This window comes from Panthera onca, chromosome C2 (genome assembly GCF_046562875.1).
Source record: "Panthera onca isolate mPanOnc1 chromosome C2, mPanOnc1 haplotype 2, whole genome shotgun sequence".
NCBI lineage: Eukaryota > Metazoa > Chordata > Mammalia > Carnivora > Felidae > Panthera > Panthera onca.
Genome location: NC_138347.1, coordinates 67,016,647 through 67,038,189, shown reverse-complemented (window position 1 = coordinate 67,038,189; position 21,543 = coordinate 67,016,647). Strand labels below are relative to the sequence as shown.

Genomic DNA, 21,543 nt, shown 5'->3' with positions numbered 1-21,543 from the left:
TAAAAAAAACCACCTCCTAATTGTTCTCTCAAATTCTTCAAAACTATATGTAACCAGAATATTAGTTTTAATAAACAAATTTGCTAAACCTTTTCCATGACTTCCTGTTCCCCTTGGGATAAATGCCAGATTCCTTAAGGAGCTTACAGGGTGCTCCAAGATCTACTTTTGAATAATTCCCCAGTACTATTCCTCCACCCTTTTCACTGTCTAACTCTGCAGTTTATTGGCAGTTTCCTGAACCTCTGGAATTTTTGCATGACACTACTCTGCTGAGAATATCATATCCTTTTCCATTCTCAGCCACCCATCCCTATAGATGACTCTTATTCATCCTTTACAACCTTGTTCTAACTAGCCCTCCTTGCTATCCCATAACCCAGGGGCCCCTGTTCCATGTCTCCTCAGCGCTGGCACAGCCACATATAGACAGTCTTTTTCTGTCAGACAGAGTGCGGTGCTTGTCTGTTGACTTATCTTCCTCCACACTAGCAGGTAGAGACTTGTATCTTAACTAGAACCTAGCCAAGTACCAGGCATATGGTAACCACTCAACAAGCATTTGCTGAATAACAATAATAGGAACATTATTATTTATTTTTAAAACATACTATATTCCAGGCACTGGGCTCAGTTCTTAATTCTCATGACAGTGCTCCAAGGCAGAGCATACAGGTCGGTTAAGCAAAATTCCCAAAGTTATACAAGTGGGCAAAATACAACTTAAATAGTTCAGAGCTTATACTTTCAACCTTTCTATTAAAATGGATGGGTTTTAGTTTTCTGTTTTGTAAAATAAAGGGGTTGAACCAATTAAATCTCTAAGATGCTCTTTTGTAACCGCTTTTAAGTTATCTAAGGTTTTGATAAGCTTTTATATTTATTTTGTTTCAAAGCTCTGCTCACTGCTATGATAAAACACAAATGCCCAATACTAACCCACAGGATATGTATTTATTTTGTATGGCTCTTAAAATTTAGACTACTTTTTTTAAAAAGTCCATGAACTCCCTGAATTGTTCGCAAGATTTTTGTGTGCACATGCATAGTCCCCACCTTGGAGGGAGAGTTTATAATCTTACAGGGGATTCTCCATAGTAAAAAAACAAACAAACAAACAAACAAAAAAACAACCAACAACAACAACAAAAAAAAACCAATAAAATGACCAAACAAAAACTCAACCATTAATATGTATGATCTTTGCATATTCCCCGTCAGTCCCCCTCTTTCTTTCTTTTTTTTTTTCTGTGTATAACTACACCCACACTAAACTTGACAGGGTCACAATGATGAACATATATTCAAAACATCTGGGGAAGGTATATTTATTGCCTGGCCCAATAATATTTAGCTATTAGATATCTCTCTCATTCTCTTTTTACAACCATATCCAATGTGTATTCATAAATGTGCCTGACCTACCTGTAGATTATCACACATCTCTTGGCTGTATGTTAACCGCTGAATTTCAGTAGGAGAGACGAGGTATAACGCTTGGCCTTCATTGGTAAAACAAAATGTCCGTGCTATCCTCATGTCTGTCAGTGGCAAATAATTAACATCCAACATTGGGCGAAGACTAGGTAGGCTGAATGGAAAAAAGCAAATCCACATTTCATATTCACGTTGTTAGAAGCTTTCATTTCTCTGTGTAAAATGTACAGTTCCTTACATAAAAACATTTATTTTTATACCACTATTTAATGTTTGTTTCTTTTTATTCTCTCACATAAAATTATATACACACAAAAAATTATGGGCCTGGTTCTTTCTCTTTTTTTTTTTAATTTATTTATTTATTTTTGGGACAGAGAGAGACAGAGCATGAACGGGGGAGGGGCAGAGAGAGAGAGGGAGACACAGAATCGGAAACAGGCTCCAGGCTCCGAGCCATCAGCCCAGCGCCTGACGCGGGGCTCAGAGCCTGACGCGGGGCTCAGAGCCTGACGCGGGGCTCAGAGCCTGACGCGGGGCTCAGAGCCTGACGCGGGGCTCGAACTCACGGACCGTGAGATCGTGACCTGGCTGAAGTCGGACGCTTAACCGACTGCGCCACCCAGGCGCCCCTCTTTCTCTTAATCCACACAGATACTTAGCAAATATGTTTGAAGGGTGGATTAAATGTAGTGGCCAGCAATTTCAGAATACACTCTGCAGCATTTCACAGGTTCCTGCAACCAAAGGTTGCAGTCTTTGGTTATGGGAGAAACATCACCACTAGAAAGTACTTGGTCTACTGTCTCCTTTTAAGGCAAAACTCCCGAGTCTGAGGAGGTTATGCACTGATGAAGACATGGAATGGATCCAGTTCACTGTGCCTGGCCACGGAGTGGCTTTGCTCCCCATTCCTCTACTCCCTCTACACACAGGAAATAAAAATTACCTATGACTTAGGACATCTGCACTGAAGGCATGCTTAGTAAATAAACATGGTTAGGGCTGTACGGGAATGAGAATAAGTTATAAATAATAGATCAGAATTAGGCATAGCTAAATGAATACCTCTCATCTCCAGTGTCTTACCAAATAGCTATAATCTTATCCTTATGTGGTAGCCCAAAATTTTGCTTAAATATTCATCAGAATGTCCCTTTGGATATGGCCACAAGAGCCAGTTTTGCAAACTACTGAAGAAACTGGTCTCATTGCTTTTAAATCACACCTCTAATACCAAAAGGATAAAAAGAGACTTGTCATTAAATCTCCAGCTTTCAAATTGTTCAACTGATTCTGGTGTGCATGATGATTTTAAATTATCCCAGATGATAAAACCAGTACCTTGAAAAAAACGTACTTATTTCTCTTATGAAAGTAGTTTGTTATTACAAGTTAAGCCCTAGAACTTTACAATATAGAATGGGATCTGAAATGTGCACAGTTGGAAAAAGCTTTCCATGAGGTTCTAGCACTATGTTGTCCGATATGGTAGCCACTAGCTACATATGGTTATTGAGCAGTTGATATGTGGTTTGCATGAACTGAGGTATTCTGTAAGTGTAAAATATGTACTGGATTTCAAAGACTTAGTATGTTATGACATTTCAAGTAATTGAGGTCTTTAGGCTGTGAGCCAAAACAAACCCGGTTAAACAGACTTCCATGCTAGAGTCTGTCAAATTAATGGGTGGCGGTGGGGAAGGGATTCCAATGGACTTTTCTGATAAGCTACATTGTTTATGTAGCATAATAAAAGTAAGCGAAGAAAACAAAAATGGTTTAATTACTTCAGGTTGGAAATGGCAAAAAGTAATTTACTTGCTAAGAACCAGGAACCAAGTGCTTTTAAAGCTGAAAAAATAGATTTTTTTCTGTGCAGGGACACTTTATAAGGAAATAGTATCACGTAACTAACAATGGTTTTCACTAAAAGCCCAGTTTGAGAACACATTTATAGATAAGACTCTTGTATCCCTTTCTACTACTTTCTAGGTTTGGGTACATTAGCATGTAAGCAATCAGCTACCTGCCAACTATCAGAAAACTAGGTCTTGAGAAGAATGGACTCAGTAGAGTTAATTTCTGATAGGATCTGGAAATATCTAGGAAAATACTTAGCATGGGAAGATGATCAAAGTCAGGAGCATGCCAATTTGAAGGATTCAGTTCTTCAAGCTACATATTATATATATTACTAAAATCATCCCAAGGTAATTTCCTTCCAAATATTTTTGAGATCCTCAAGAACACATGAAGATTTTCCACTAGGACATAATTAATATTAAAGTAGCCATTACCATGTAAAGCAGTTTTTACATAGAGCAGAGGAAGACAGAGATAGCATCTTAATTCTCCTGTTGCTATGATTCCTGCTGTTTTTTAAACTCTCTATTTTTCATTTTTCAAGCAATTTCCCTCCTCATAAATGTAGATGGCAGCGCATATTTATTTAAATGGAAATTAATTTTCAGATATACTCAGTATCATTTGAGAAAACGAGACTCACTAAAATTTTGCAAAAACAAGGTAAGTAATCACTATCAAACTAAAAATTTCAATTGTGACAACAGTTTAACGTCTTTTAACTTAAAAGAAAAATTTTGAGTGACTAAATGTGAGCTTGGGGAGGAGAGGGTATGTGCGATACACATTTTTTTTTCCCTCAAAACTAAGGCATGTCTAGGAGTTAAGTCCTCATTTTCAAACAAGACTGGAATGATTTTCATGACAAATACTGAAAAATAGTTTGAGAAAGAGAAACAGAAACAGAGAAACAGACAGAACCAGAAATATCTAAGAGAATGAGTAGACAGTAAATGATTTTTTTTATTTTTTTTAAACTTTATGTAGCTACTTTTCCTTGGCTTACATGTCTCCTCTATTAAAGAAAATCTAACAATGAAAACACTCTCGAAAGCCAAGTTTTGCTCTGAACTACTTTCCTGTCCCTCATCTATCTTTTTACCACAGTTTCCTGAAAAAATAATCTATACCAGGGGTTGGCAAACATTTATTAAAGAGCCAGATAGTAAATATTGTAGGCTTTGTAGGCCATATAGTCTGTTATAACTACTCAACTCTGCCTTGTCATGCAAAAGCAGCTAGACTATATGTAAACAAATGGGTGTGGCTGTGTTCCAAAAACTATTTATGAACATTGAAATTTTAATTTCATGTACTTTTCACATATTATGAAATATTCTCTTTGATTTTTTTCAACATTTTAAAATGTAAAATCCATTCTTAGCTTGCCAGCTGTACAATATCAGATTACAGGAAGGGCAGGATAGATACGGCCTGTTGGCTGTAGTTTGTCAACTTTTGATCTATACCACTGTCTCTTTCTCCATTGAAAATTTTGTTTTTGCCTCCACTATGCTTCTAAGATTTGTTTTGCAAGGATCACTAATACCCTACTAGTTGCCAGGCCAGGCCTAGTGTTTTTTCTTCTACTCAAATTCTTTGGCCTCTCTGCTATATCTGACTACCTCTTGACGTTTTCTTGGTGGTCTTCTATTTTTGTTTGGATACTCTTCTATCCTTTTTATTTCATGAAGTTATTCTTCTCCTTTTCCTATATCTCTGATGACTTCTTCTCAATATCCTCTGCTGGATTTTGCTTTTATTCTACTACATAAATATAGAGATATCCCCAAGTTTTTGTACCCAGATCAGTCTATTTCTCCGTTCTTTTTATACTATCTTCTTTGATGATCTCATTCACTGCTGTAACTTTCACTAATGCATTTATATAGATGACTAACAGAGCTGGATCTTCCATATTTTTCTAACAGTCCAAACCTAAAATTGCTTGCCAAACTTCTGTGGGATCACTTAAAAACACCTCACATTCCAAGAATTCATTCTCAAATTTCTCATTTTCAGCTTTTCCAAATTCTCTTATTTCCTGTTTTAATGACATTGCTGCTACCCAGGTTCATTAAATATTTTCAGTTAAATTCTCTTCTAATCCTGTGATTTAATGGCCTCCATTACCTTTCACAATCAGTTTTATATTTAGCAAGTTTTCCTCAATTATCCCTCACATCTGTGTCCACCTTGCTTTCGAGATAGCTAAAACTTTAGTTCAGAAGACCATTTCAAGCTCTTCCTTTATATGTATTTCCCGATGTATAGCTAGGGCAAGTTAAATTCAGCTTTAAAAACAGTATTTCCTATTAACTGATTAATATCAAACTCATTAGCCTGCCATTACAGGTCCTCAATAATTTACCCCAATCTTTCTTTCCAGTTTACTTTCCTCCCAACATCTTGTATTTAATAACATATACCAACTATCTCATGACTTTGATTCTGAGAACTTAGTTTGTGACTAGAAGATTCAATCCTATATTTCCTCTGTTGGAATATACATGTTCATTGTGTTATCATTATTTGTGTATCTGTCTTATCTCCCCAATTTGATAGTAAGCTTTTTAAGGATTAGGACTATGTTTTTACTAATTTTTATATCTTTCATAGGCCTAGTATAATGCTTAACTGTCTCAGTGATTTTTAGAACCAGGTGATGTATTAAAATGAATGACAGTGACTTCTACATAGGTTATATTTATTAAATATTTGTTGAATTCATAAAATAACTAGGTAATTAATTTTGTGTCTCATGAATTTTATTCTAGTTTACTAACAGTATAATGAAATCTCTCAGCTGATAGCACACTAAGGTTGTCAAAGGGCATAAACTTACAGTTACAAGATTAATACCTTCTGGGGGTTTAATGTACAGCATGGTGACTCATAGTTAACAATACTGTATTGTATACTTGATTGCTAGAAGATTAGATCTTAAACTTCTCACCACACACACACACAAATGTAACTATGTGAAGTGATGGATGTGTCAACTAATGTTATTGTGGTAGTCATATATATATGTATATATATATATATATATATATATATATACACACATACACACAGAGTGAAATTACTATTATATATATATTGTGTGTGTGTGTGTATAATCATTGTGCTGTATACCTTAAACTTACACAGTGTTATATTTCAGTTGTAGTGATGACTTTTAGTATACTGTTCAGTGCTGGTCTCACTTTTTCCTAGACTTGTAACCTGAGGTGATTTAAACTTTAATTTATTAACATATGTAAAATGGAGGATGCAAATAATACTTTGTTTTCCTATGTCCTACAGAAACCATAAGGATCAAATTAAATTCTGTATGTAAAATACTTATGTGGACTATGAAACATAGTAAAAGTAAGTTAATTTCTTTTCCTTAGAGCTTATTCATTTTTATATTTCATGACTAGCATAGTATATGGGAGATACATATGTTCAATAAATGCTTGAATTGTGTGAATGACCAGAAAAATCAGTCTTTCCTTAGATTCCTTGAAATCAATTAAAATATATGTATTTCATTCAGAATGCAAAGCATTTTTAACAAAAAAATTTAAAAAAAAAAGAGTTTCTTCAAATTGTCAAACAATAAAACATTCACAAACATAATGAAAGAATGATCTCAGTTTGCTTCTTGATTGCACATTACACATATACTTTTCAAAATTGTACCTTATTCACACTGTTGTGATTACCAGACAATTTATAAAGAAGGCAAGTACCTCATTATCATGATATGCCCATTGGCACAAAAGCATGCCAAGCAGGCACTGTTACACATGACCACCACGTCTGCTTGCAGTATAAAAGATGTCTCCGTGATGTTATGAACATAAAGACAAGTCTGAGAAGGCAGTGAGAAGACTTTGGCTTGTTTTTCTGAGCAGATTACTGTATACTGATGATCTCCTGTTTCTTGGGATGGAGAGGGGTAGTTCATGATCAGTTTCCTTCTCCAAGATTTTTCATTTTCATCTATGTTGTTTGGATCCCTCCAAACTTCATATGGCGGTTGCATTAATCCACCAGTTCGGTCCATACAGGAGAATGTTAGCACAGCTCCTTTCAGTGAGAGGAATGTGCCTATAAAAACAATTTCATATCACTGGCATGTGAAATTCTTTCTAAAACAGCTGTTATTCATGGGCAATAAATGATTTATATTATAATTATTTATAATTTATAGTGCCACAATATTGCAGTAATATACATAAATCAGTAGATTTGTGAGTTCATCAGTTGCAATAACTTGGAATCATAGAATGTTAGATCTAAAAGGGGCCTAAGACATCAACTTGTCAAATCCTTGCATTTTATTATTTATTTACTTTTAAGATTTTATTTTTAAGTAATCTCTACACCCAATGTAAGGCTCAAACTTACCAAGATCAAGAGTCACATACACCCTACCAACTGAGCCAGCCAAGCACCCAAATCCTTTCATTTTATTAATGAGAAGATGGAGGCCCAGATTTGGGCCATGTCAGATGGCAGGTTGGTTGTTGAGCCTGGACTAGAATTCACATTTCCTAATTTCTAATCCAGTATTCTTTTGCTATACTATATAGTCTCCCTTAAAATCCTTTTTTTAAAAGCAAATTTTAGAACATTTATAATTTTCATTTATTGAAATAACTCCAACTGAAAAAACTCATGCCATCTGATTCTATTTCCTTATTTCTTAGGCTCATTTACTAGAAAACGGTTTCTCCTTCTGAAATTGAACACCTGGAATAAATTTCATGAAATTTTGACATATAGAGTTCATGCTAGCAATTTTGATTGTATTATATAAAAAAAAAAAAAACTTCCTTTGGCTCTTACGCAGGCTTATGCATGTTTATATAGAAAAGAAGTTTACTCACCTGGATTCTCCAAGTTTGAATATCCATGCCAAATTATTACCTATGGGCTATTTTTAACCAGTCCAGAATATTATAAACAGGATATTATAAAACTTGGGAGGCAACTTGTGACAGATTGACTTTGGGACATTACCAGACTCCTGTAAGCAACGCCCAAGAGCCTTTTTTTTTCTTTTGTCCTCTGACATCATGTAGAGAGAGTAAGGGGATTAACCTAGGCTAATATTGCCTCAAAAGTGTACATATGACAGACAATTGTAAAAGGAAGGATAATAAATAAAAATACATTCCATTTAAAGTACTTTATAATTTAAAGTGCTTAATCAAATTTAAAATAACGTGTTTAGATGATTTAACATCCCAGTTGTGTTTTAAAATCCACTTTAAAAAGAAGAATCTTGCAAATGTCCTACAAGGGAACTGAAGAAGTTAGGAGAGCAGGGTTTGGGCACTTCATCAAGGAATATAAGAACAGCTCTCCCAGTGTTCCAGAAGCGGGGTGGGGGGGGGGCAGGGGGGATTTCCAAAGCTATGACAAGTGATTTAATTAGAATTCATCTAGGATTCATTCTTCTATAAAGCCACATTTCCTTAATTACCTGTCATGGGATAACTCTTCTAATTATAAATATCTTAGCACCCTCAATTTAGAGATACCCTAAGGTAGGTTAAAAAGATAAGAAATCTACATTTTGGAAGCCATTTTACTTATACCTGATGCTTACAAACTGTCAGCATCAAAATGACAATTTCTCAATAATCTGCCCTTGCCAAAACAGCTGCTTTGTCTCCTAATTTGTGATAAAAAAAAATGCTTTGATTATATTCTGTCCATTAGGTTTATACAGGGTTTAAGTTTTTTCAAATATGTATTATTAATCTTTATGACTTGCCATTAATCTTTCCTAACTTAAAGAAAAAAAAAAACCTAAGTCCAAATTGTAAGCCACTACTATTTCAGAAATACACTTCATTGCAAAGTAAGCTTAAATTTAAGGTCCTGTATAATAAGATCTTCACAGTTCAGTCTATGGTAAATAATTCACCCACAAGTAATTAGGACTTTCCTCTTGAAGGAGGTCTCACTGGCTGGAAGTATACCTTACTCCAGCTTTCCACAATGGCAGCCTACCCTACTACAACCTTCACTTATATTTATTGAGGACTTACTATGTGTTCTAGGTTCTGTTTTAGGGAATATAATAGTGAATAAAACAGAGATAAATCTCTACTTTCCTAGAGTTTATTTTAGATGATAGAGATAGACCATATATGATAACTAAGTATATATATGAGATATTAGACACTGATAAATACTAAGGAAAAAAATAAAGCAGGAAAGGAGATAAGAACTCTAGGGGAAAGGTATGATTAAATTTTAATAGAGTAGAAGGTGTTACGGACTAAATGTTTCTGCCTCTCCCCTCTCTCAAATTCTTAGGTTGAAGACTTAACCCCCAGTGTGGATGTACTTGGAGATGGGGCCTCTAAGGTTAAATGAGGCCATAGGGTAGGGCCATGATCTGATAGAATTAGTGTCCTTAAAACAAGAGACACCAGAGTTTGTTCACTCTTTCTGGACACAGAAGAAACACTATGAGAACACAGTGTACAGGCAGCTCTCTACAACTCAAAGAGAGAGCTCTCACCAGATACCAACACTGCTGGGACACTGGTCTGGGATTTTCAGTCTGCAGAAGTGTGAGAAAATAAATTTCTGTTATTTAAGCCACCCTCTCTGTGGTATTTTGTTATGGTGTCTTGAGCAGACTAATATAGAAGAGAAGGCTTCTTTGCTTCATACTGTGAGAATCAAGACTCAGGAAACCAGCACAAAATGCTGATATACTGACTACTGGTCAGATATCTGATTATCTTTCATCTCTGAACCAGGAGTCTTTTATCTTCTATCAACATTCATAAAACTGGAAACCTAACTTTATCAGCTTGCAAATAAAGTAGAATCTCAAACTCTTTTCAGATCTTGACTTTCTAGAGCAGCAAAGGGCAGACTTAGAGATGATGAGATCAGAGAGATCAGAGATGGATCTAGGTTATAAAGCATCTTGTAGAACACAGTAAAGACTCAGACTTTTACTTGGTATAAGGAAGATTCTGAGAATAGAGTGATGTAATCTAATTTTCACTTAACATGATCACTCTTTCTGCTGGCCATATTCCAAAGGGAGAACAGTTAAGAGGTTACTACAATAAATCAAGGCAAGGAAAGGATAAAAGTTTCTTCCAATCAGGTGGTAACAATAGAAGTGGTAAGCAATGGTCAGAATCTGAGGATACTATAAAAGTCAAGCCAACTGAATTTGCTAATAAATTAGATTCAGAGTGTGAAAGAAACAGTGGTCCAGGATGATTCTAATGTTACTGACGAGAGAAATTGGAAGGATGGAATTGTCATGAACAGATGTGGTAATGAATATGGGAGAAAGGATAGGAAACCAGGAACTCGATTTTGGACATGGTAAGTTTGAGACGATTAATCCAAGTGGATGTCAAGTAACTGGATATCTATGTCAGAAATTTGGAGACAATTCCAGACTATAAATAAAAAATATATAGCCCATTAAATTTTCAATGGCATTTAAAGTCATGAGGCAGGTTTAAAGTCATTTTGTCCTCGAATGTAAATAGAAAACAGAAAAGGTTTGAGTCCGTCTTTGGGCATTCTTATGTTTTAAGTCTAGTGAAATGAGGAGGAACCAGTAAAGTGGACTGAGAAGGAATGGCTACAAAGGTAGGAGGAAAAGTAGGCAAATATACTGTTCTGGAATCCAAGTGAAGTGTTTTTAAGGTAGGGACAACGGTAAACTTGGTAATATGTTGCTGATATGTCAAGTAATACATGGCCTGACAACTGACCATTGGATTGAGCCATGAGGTCAGTGGTGACCAGACAAAGGTTTTTATTGATTGGTATGGGAGAAAGCTTGTTTAGAATGGAGCCTAGAGAGAATGAAAGAATAAAATTGGAAATCGTGAATATAAAAAAACATTTCAAAGATTTTGCATTAAAGAAAAAGAAATGAAATGGAGCATTATAGAGGGATAGATTCAAGACAGAGTGTCTCTCTTTTATTTACTCATTTACTCACTTACTTTTAGATTTTAAGTAATCTCTACACCCACTGTGGGGCTCAAACTCACAACCCCAAGATCAAGAGTTGCATGCTGTACCGACTGAGCCAGCCAAGCACCCCAAGTTTTTCTCCTTTAATGGGAGAAAGAACAGCATGTTTATTTGCTGATCTAGCAGAAAGATAAGTATTTATTATCACTATAATTACACAATTAGGTATAAATGCAAATATAATTATATAAAGGAAACAGGAAAAGTTGCTGGATTGACTTTGAGTATACAAGTAGAGAAGTTGGCCACGTTGGGAGCTTACACAGTTTAGTCATAATAACAGGAGAGAATACAGAGACCACGGAGATATAAGCAGACAGGTTGGTAGATGTGGTGTTTGAAGTTATCTGCTTGTTTCAATTTTCTCAGTAAAAGAGGACACATGGTCATTAGCTGACATTGAAAATAGTGGAGGAGGTATTTGAGGTTTGAGGAGAGTGGAGAAAATATATGATTGTTTGAGAGTGTGGAAGAGAGGATATTACCCAGCAGCATAGGAACCTACTTGAAGTTATTGGTGATTTATTTCAAAATGAGACTATTTATTGTGGTTATGTTTTTCTCCAGCCATGGTCAGCTGCACAGGCATATAAATAAGCAGGGAGAAATAAATTTAACCAGGATTGTAATTAAGCTGAATTTGCATGTGTGATATTGTGATTTATAATAAACATTTATTTTGGTCTTTATTCTGTATCTGGCACTGAGCTGCTAAAACCTTTGGAATTTCCTCAAGGAGGAGAAAAACACAGGTGTCTTTTATTATGTTAATGAGGTGACTTTTGGATCTTACCCAAGGATAGGGGCTGGTTGCCAGAGGAACCAGCTGTGTTTAGAGGGTTGGTACCTTTAGTCCCATCCCTTCCCAATCTCCGGAGAGGAGGGGCCTGGAGATTGAATTCAACCAATGATCAATGATTTAGTCAATCATGCCTAAGTAATGAAGCCTCCATAAAAACCCAAAAGGAAGGGCTTTGAAGAGCTTCCGGGTTTGTGAACAGGTGTTAGTGCAGGGAGACTGACGCTCCTGGAGAGGGTATGGAAACTCTGTGTTCTTTTCCACATACCTTACCCACGCATCTCTTCCACGTGGATGTTCATCTGTATCCTTTCATAATAAACTGGTAAATGGTAAGTAAACAGTTTTCCTGAGTTCTGTAAGCCACTCTAACAAATTAATTGAATGAACCCAAAGAGGGGGTTGTGGGAACCTCAGATTTATAGCCAATGTGTCAGAAGCACAGGTGACAAACTAGACTGGTGATTGACATCTAAAGGAAGGAGAGGGAGCAGTTTTGTGGGAATGAGTTCTTAACCTGTGGAATCTGACAATTATCTCCAGATAGTGTCAGGATTGAGTTAAACTGTGGGACACTCAGCTGGTGTTGCAAAGACCCGCTTCTTATGGGGAAAAACCTCTCCACATGTGGTGTCAGAAGTGTTGTGAGTGTGGAAGCAGTTTGAAAGAGGCACACAGAAGAAACACACAGAAGGAGGAAGCACTGTGTTTTTCCCTGCACAGGAGTAAAGAATTGTAGATTTTTCCATCCTAGCCTATGTAAAGTGGCATTTGTAGAATCAGCATCACCTGGAAGCTTGTTAAAAATGCAAATCCTCAGACCCCACCCCGGACCTGTTTAATTAGAAACTCTGAGGGTGGGGACCAATAATCTGTGTTGTAACAAACCTTCCAAGTGATTCTGATACAGGCTAAGGCATAACTACAGGGAATGGATAACCTTAAGGTGCTTTTCCACTCTAAAATTCAATGATTGAGTACAGTTCAAATTTCCATATCATTGAATAGAATTTGCTGTCAAGACAACCACAGTAAATTAAAGTGAAAAGATTCCTTAAAAAAAGAGTTGGCTTTTCTTTATTGAGAGGTTTTTGATTACTGATTCAATCTCCTTAGTAGTTATAGATCTGCTCAGACTTTTTATTTCTTTATGATTCAGTCTTGGTATGTTATATGTTTCCAGGAATTTATCCATTTCTTTTAGGTTGTCTGGCTTATTTGCATATAATTGTTCATAGTAGTCTCTTATGATCTTCTAATTAGGCTTTCTCTCTTTTCCATGGTTATTTGTAAAACACATTGGAAACCAGCTTCATAGTTTTCTCTATTGTATACCTCTTTTTTAAAAAAATACTTTTTTTTAGAGCACTTGTAGGTTTACAGAAAATTGAGCAAGTAGTACAGAGAGCTCCCATATGACCCCTTTGTCCTTTATTAACATCTTGTATTAATGTGGTACATTTGTTACAATTGGTGAGCTGGTATTGATATTAACTAAAGTCTGGAAGGAACAGAAGAATAATGACATAGAAGAAAATTGGAGAAGACAGGTTCCCATTATATATCTTTAAATGAGGAAAAGCTTTGCAACTACTTACTAACTAGATACCACATTATTAAGTTAAATCTATACTTATTTTGTAATTTGCCATCATTTTTAGTCTATGTCTGTTTGCTAAGAATGCTAAAGGACTTCCCTACAATATTGAGAGATCTGTTAAGTCAGTTCCAGAGAATGTTTATTTCTAAGCTTGTGAAATAGAAAACCACATTTTTTAGAATATCTCTTAAAAAACTGTCTTTCACTTATGGTTGTAAACTTTTGTACACAAGAGATAAATTTTCACCTTTAAACTTGTGAGGAATGCCTGGCACATATTAGGTGCCCAATATGTATAACGATTTATTGAGTTAAATAGTGGATTGAATTAATGTTTAATAATTCATTGTGACCTCACTAATCTGGCTTTAACTCAACCAATATAAGAGAATTGTGCATATTTCCTTAAAATAAGGAATGTAGTAAAAGATGTTTTCTCATCGTGAAATATGTTTACAATTAAAATACAGTGATCCTAGCAGATTAACTTTTAAAATACAATGCATTTTATGGGCTGAATTGTGTCTCCACCAAATTCATGTGTTGAAGGCCTAGAACCCAGTACCTCAGAAGGTACAACCTTTAAAGAAGCGATTAAGAGGAAGTTGTTAGGGTGGCCCCTAATCCAAACTGGTGTCTGTCTAAGAAAAAGTTAGCATACACAGGGAGACACTAGGGGTACATGCACACTGAAGGACAGCCATGTGAACACATGGCACCTTTGGTGATCTGCAAGCCACAGAGAGAAGCCTCAGAAGAAACCAAATCTGTTGACTCCTTAATCTTGGATCTCTAGTCCCCAGAAGTGTGAGAAGATCAACTTCTGTTATTTAACACATACACATACACATAAATACGTTTATCTAAATTTGCCAGACTAGTAGAGAGCTGACTATTCCACCTACATTAAGTAAATATCTATAAGAATTTAGTACACCAGTTAACAAAGAAAACAAAACTCTCTCTAACATGGCATACCACATATATTTATTCTTTTAAAATAAAATTCCTTATCCTATATATTAATAAAATTCCTTTTTCATTTTTTTACCTAAAAACTGTCTGAAAAACATTTCTTATCATACATAGGAAATACAAAGCAAAAGTTATTGAGAACAAAATTTTAAATGTTCAAAGGAATTGCGTGAGGAATCACATTCATCTCTTTGAAAAGAAAAAAAGATAATTCAAGTAGGAAGAAGATACTTTGCTTTAAGAAGAACATATGCTTTAGCAACAGTACTCATAACTTAGGTCAAAATTTTCAGGCACTAGGATAAAAAGGAAAGAAATTGTGTGGTATGCTTTTGAAACAAGATGGAAAGTTTACTGAAGATTTTCGAAAGCTATGTAGTGCTTCTAGCTTAATTGTTCTGAATTTGTCAGGGATGATATAGGCTCTGCTCTGGCCTAGAACTTTGGAGAAATACTTCATTAAATACTTTAACTTTTGCATTAAGGTTTTCCTTAGTGCTTTTCAGAAACTTTTTCCCCAAGGCATTGTTTAGGTGGACAGTTATACAGTTTACTACCATAGAAATGATTATACTATTTTATCCTAATGAATGGTAAGTTGCTATATGACAAATGTTGGGATAGTATATGATTTATGAAATTCTCAATAGTTTCCAACATACAGAATACTTATAGTCTTCCAGATCAATACAAATTAATGTTATACATTATCTTATGTCAAAATGTGAAAAATAGCAATTAAGGAATAAAACAAGAACTCTTACCACTTGGAAATACCATGACTGGTTCTGTAAATCTTTGCTCATCTGCTGAAGGTAGGTTCAGGGAGATGATTAACACCATTCCCAGACTAGTTCCAACAAACAAACAAGGGGAGACTGTAGAGTCATTTTTCCGAGCAAAAGACTCCATGAAGTATAGTGCTGTAATTGCTTCTTTAGAATCTTTATCAATACTGGAGATGCTCGAACTTCTAGAACGATTATAGGAATTCTCTCGGCTTTCTATGGATGTTTAGAAGAACAAAAATTAAGTTAGTGTATTTCTATAAGAAGTAAAGTCAGACTTCATACATGAAAAACAAAATTATGAGAGGGAAGTAGAATTTGGTTCCTTGTTAACTGATCTGGAAGACAGCTTGTCCAATTCACCAGCTTATTTTGATAATGAAGAGACTGAAGTCCAGAAGTATAAATCATAAACTTAGGCAGAGCTGGGACCAGAACTTGGGACTCCAGAGTTCCAGGTCACCATGTTTTTTCCCCTACATTACCTCCTCTATTAGTTGAAATTTTCTAATCTGGGGAAAAAATATTTAGTCTAAGTAGTAAAGGTTACAAGAATTTCTGGTACCATTTTAATTATGCTTCTGTACCTCAATTATTGAAAATATTCCTAATGATTTCTTGGCAATTCCCTCTTACGGACAAAATTATGACTACTTACCTGAAAGGTCACAAATGTTCTGTGGTGAATACATGTCCCTAACTAACACAATTTTTGGTTTTGCTATATTTGGAGTAACTATAGTTGTAAAAATTGGAGTATTTACCAAGGCCAAAGAACAAATGTCGTATCCCTGAACTACTTTCAGGTTACCTACCTTGAATCCAAATCCAGTTGTAACTTTTCCTAGGACCAGATCAGAAGCTATAGACCGTGCCATCTCATTGTTAATGGTAATCTTTCTGAGGGGGCTTCAGCCCACCTACAGGAAGCAGGATAGTTGCAAGTTTTCCTGCTCATCAACACTCATACATGTGCACACTCCAACAAGCATAAACTCATCCTCAGTTAAAGGAATTCGAGGCAGGTTTTGTTCTTATAATTGCTCTGGAATACAAGTTCCTCATATTCCTTTTTTTCTACATATTCACTCCTTCCTTTATAGGTACAAGTGTGACTCATTTTTATAAAAAGAGTTAAATATAAGTTCCTTAGATTATCCTTTTTCTAGAAAGACAAATATAGTATTCCTAATTTCCCCCTTATATCCCTCAGCAAGTTTGTAAAAATAATTATTCGTAATAGAATTTAGAGATGAGAGGGAGCTTGGATATAATCTATATAACTTTATAGATTTAGAGACCGAGATATAGAGTTAAGCAATTTCCCCAGAATCCAGTACAAATTAGAGGCAGAAATGTCTGAAAGTCAAAATTCTCAACTCTCAAGCCAGTGATTAAGAGTGCTATTTCTATAACCTTTACATTTTGCTTTTATTATACAAATCCTAGCTAAAATGCTTTCAAAGTTTTTTCATTCATAGTGCATCAACATTCAAGGTTGTTACTCACAGACACCTATGAGAGAGATAAATTCATTATTTGCATGTCAATGAACCAGATTTAGTATGGTATAATTAAAATAGTTTTTAAATTAAAATTTTTGAATAATAATATAGGTCATTACTATCAAATTTATTGAGGGGTGGTAAATGGGAAATTACTTTATAGACTAGAATTACCATAGAAAATCTTCCTAAGATTATTTTTTCCATATCTTTCCCTAAAGTTGTCAGCAAGACAGTAGCCACTAAGTTAGAAGATTCCTTTTTTCCTCCCTGTCTAAAACTTTCTGGCCTTCTAGCTCTTATACTTTAATCCCTGCTCCAATACTCATTCCACTAATAAGCACTTAATCGTTTAAAAAACATATGAAGATGAAGATTGCAAACTTAAGAACTTAAGATCTTGCCTTTTTCTTGGTCACATTCACTTGACAGTTGAGGAAATTAGGGTTGCAAGACATTAAATAACTACAGATAGAGACACTAAAAGCTCACCATTGAGATGGAAGGAAACTCTGTTGCTGGGGGTCTTGAGAACAAATTAAAGCATAGGTCTCCCTTTGTACAAGAGAAGGTGTCTACCAATAAGCAGAGCCATCCTGGTTTTAGAGATGAAGAAGGAGGTGTAGCGAGGAATGGATTCGGAATCATGGCCACAGTTTGAGCAATCTCTCAGTTACTCATTGCTGAGAGCTGACTATAGTTTTAAATATCTTTTACATGTAATTTACATCCCTTGTCCTCTAGCTCCCATTATTATGGTATATCAAATTTTAATTGTATCCACAAAAATTTGTATGTTTAACTCACCTTCTGCTGTGACTGGTAAAGAAATTTCCATGCAAGCAGCTGATTGTGCTTTCCGAAATGGTGGTCTTCCAGGACCCCAGCGATTTACTTTTGAAACATCAGCACTAGACAGACGTTTTCCAGAACTGCAACTCTGAGAGGTTGGACTTGTGCAGTGTCCGTTTACATGATCTGTACCAGGAGGAAGAAGGCAGCATAAATACCATAATTAAATCTTCATATATAAAGGAATCTGAATGTGTAGATTAGTAAATGAAGAGTGATAATTCATTTTTTTCAAAACATACAAAGATGGCTAAGTCCTCACTATTTTAAGAGTTAGTCACATTTTCAGTAGTTAGCCAAAAACTTCATACGATTTTTATTAAACATAGGTTCATTTTTAATATTTGACTGTTAACATAGTTTAAAATGTATTGTCTCCATTAAGTATTTTATCATTTAATGGCAGTACAAAATAGGTTATAGTATTCAACTTTCTTTTGCATAATTTAAATACGCACCTATTTATATAAGTTTTGGAAGCAACTCAAGTGCTTGGAGTTTAAAATATAGAATGGAAGTATCTTACTGTGCAGTTGAAAATGGTACTTAAGAATAATGACTCTTAAGCCAGACTGCCTGGGCTCAAATCCTAATTCTACCATTTACAAAATATACAAATTATTGTAGTCCTCCATACTTTAATCTCCTTTTCTGTAAGTTGGGAATATTATCTACTTCACGGATATTTTGCGATAATTCATGTCACATGCCAGAACACTTCTTAGTACATGGTAAATTCTGAACAAAAATTATTATTGTCATTCTCATTCCAGACAAATAGTACTATTTACTTAGAGCTCATGAGTTTAGCTCCGTTGTGATAGAACTTAAAAACCTGTAAATAATAGCACTAAAAATAGGTCTTATTTTTTCAATCCTGATATATAATATTTGAAACATCATCTCATAGTTCTGCAATATTCAGAATACATTTTAAAATGTGCTTTGGACATTCAAAGGATAATAGAGTTAAATGGAGAAGAATCATGTTTAATGTCCATGTGGTACTAAGTGTCCACTCCATTATAGCTTTTCTGTATTATAGAATTTGAAAAGTGTCCATTTTCTGGATATCCTTGAACTAGTGCAAGCATGACAATTAGGTCTTACCATTTATATACATTAGTGTTTCTTTTACTATTTTCAAAAAGAAGAGTTAACATTTATCAAATATTTAAATGCCAGACACTATATAAACATTACCCATTTAATTTTTTTGAGGGGGGGGGGTGTGAAAAATGGGAGAGGCGGAGAGAGAATCTTAAGCAGGCTCCATGCCCAGTGATTGTGACACAATGACCTGAGCAGAAATCAAGAGTTGGCTGCTTAACTGATTGAGCCACCCAGGTGCCCTAACACTACCCATTTAAGGTTAATAACAGCCCTACAGGGTAGATCCTTTATTATCCTGATTTTGCAGCTGAGGAAACTGAAGCTCAGAAAAAAGGGTTTGGATACTTTGGAAAAGTATCTAATAATATATAAATAGTATTCATGGGGGCAGAATTTGGATCCAGATTTTCTCACTTACTGTGTATATACTTAAAAACTGGGCCACAGGGCCACTTTAAAATATTTTGGTAAGGGATAGTTTTGAAGACACATATAGTAGGGTTTAGGAGCAGCCTGTGTAATGCGTATTGAGATCCAAGTCTTTTGGGGCCAGTCATCTTCCATATTAACACAGATTTCAGAAATCCCAGATCTCCCAGATGGAAAGACAGAAATATCCCTTGATGAGTTAGCCGTAGGGAAGCTGAAGTCAAGAGCTCTACCCCTCCTGCACTATCAAATGTAGTCTTATAAACAGCAAAAATACTGAGAGCAACTTCTGGCACTAACAACATCTGACACAACACTGGCACTAACTAGAATGAATTAAAAAGGACAACTTTGGGGGTATAAATTGCAAAAATAAGCCATACATCTGTTGGAAAGAGTTGCCCCTTCCTCAGACACGATGTGTTGGTTGGAGGAAAAGTTGCTTTGTTAATTGACTTAATGTTGGTTCGCTTGATTAATTTGTTTTAGCAGGAAAGGAATTTATTAAAGGATATTAGGAAGTTCGGAAGCTCAGAGAGAAACTATGAGGTGTACTCAGAAGCTTGCAGCCCCAAACAATGTCCAACCACACAGGAGTTAATGTTTTACTTAAAAAAAAAAAAAAAAAAAAAAAAAAGTCAGTGACTCAGCATTGACGATTCTGGAGCTACATGCTAGGAGCTGTGCTATTGCTGGCCTGGTTCAGCAGGACATCTCTGCCATCATAATCCCAAAACTAAGGTTTATGTCATTTTTAATTTGTCTTATTTTAGTGTTTTTTGACTGTCAACATTCTCTACTTTTTTGCTGACTTTTTTTTTTGAGGTTTTTAAGCTCTTATTTTTAGAATATTTTTTCTGAAGAATTTTAAGCTGAAAACCTGGATGAACAGAATCTTAGTCTTCCCCTTGATGAGCTTAATTTTTATCTCCAGTTTTAATTTGATTCTTCTATAGCAAAATTTTCATGGCTATATTTTTGTTGTCAAAGTTAAAAATGCTTTGAATGAGCAAAGGTTTATATGCCTTGAGTTTAATGGTTAGTCTCTGAAATGCAAAGTTTCAAAGAGCTTCTTCCTCTTTATTTCTCAATAATTAACCATTTGTTTTTTAAAGTTTAACTTATAATTTGTTCATTTAAGTGGATGTTTAAAACTAACTTTACAGTTTTAGGGAAAATAATTTCTTACTGAAACCATTGCCTTAGGCTTTGTCGGTGATGAATAGAATGCTTTAACTTGAAATAACTATTATTAAAATGTCAGCTTCATTGAGGTAAAACTGACATATAAAATTGTAACATTTAAAGTATACATCAAGGGGTGCCTGGGTGGCTCTTTTGGTTAAGCATCTGACTTTGGCTCAGGTCATGATCTCACAGTTCATGAGTTCGAGCCTCGTGTCAGGCTCTGTGCTGACAGCTCAGAGACTGGAGCCTGCTTTGGATTCTGTGTCTCCTCTTCTCTCTGCCCCTCCCCCACTCACACTCTGTCTTTCTCTCTCTCTCAAAAGTAGACATTAAAAAAATAATAAATTGTACATCATTATCTGATATATATACAAACTGGGAATGTATTCCCACTATCTAATTAACATGCCCATCACTTTATTTATTTTTTGTGGAACATTAAGTTCTCCCTTAGCAAATTTCAATTATACATTACTGGGTTGTCAATGATAGTCATCGTTGTCATGTCATCATGTTTTACATTAGATTCTCAGAACTTACTCATCTTATAGCTGAAAGTTTATACCCTTTTACAAACCCTTCCCTATTTTCCCTACCCTCAGCTACTGGTTACCACTTTTCTACTGTTTCTATAACTTTTTTAAAAAAATATTCATCATATAAGTGATATACCATGCAGTATTTGTCTTTGCCTGGCTTATTTCACTTCATGTAATACCCTCAAGGTCCATCCATGTTTTTGCAAATGGCAGGATTTCCATCTTTTTCATGGCTCAATAATATCCATTGTGTATATATACCATGTCTTCTTTATCCATTCATGCATTTATAGGCCCTTAGGTTGTTTCCCTATCTTAGCTATTGTGAATAATGCTGAAATGAACATAGGACTGCAGACAGCCCTTCAATACCCTGTTTTCATTTCCTTTGGATGTATACCCAGAAGTGAGATTGTTGGATTAT

The 21,543-nt window shown here is 35.3% G+C and overlaps 1 protein-coding gene across 10 annotated transcripts in view; it reads right to left on the bottom strand.

Moving 5' to 3' along the window:
- The window catches only part of STXBP5L (syntaxin binding protein 5L), a 380,897-nt gene that overhangs the window by 9,383 nt on the left and 349,971 nt on the right, over window positions 1-21,543 (bottom strand). For 7 of the 10 annotated variants that reach the window (XM_060639858.3, XM_060639856.3, XM_060639862.3 and 4 more), the window contains 4 exons: window positions 17,806-17,976; window positions 15,470-15,709; window positions 7,044-7,404; window positions 1,426-1,591 (listed from right to left, as the gene is read on the bottom strand). In XM_060639858.3, coding sequence (XP_060495841.3) covers window positions 1,426-1,591; window positions 7,044-7,404; window positions 15,470-15,709; window positions 17,806-17,976 — 938 coding nt within the window. Of the gene's footprint in view, window positions 1-1,425; window positions 1,592-7,024; window positions 7,405-15,469; window positions 15,710-17,805; window positions 17,977-21,543 lie in introns of those variants that run through there. The other 3 variants (XM_081796589.1, XM_081796591.1, XM_081796590.1) reach the window with 1 other exon arrangement.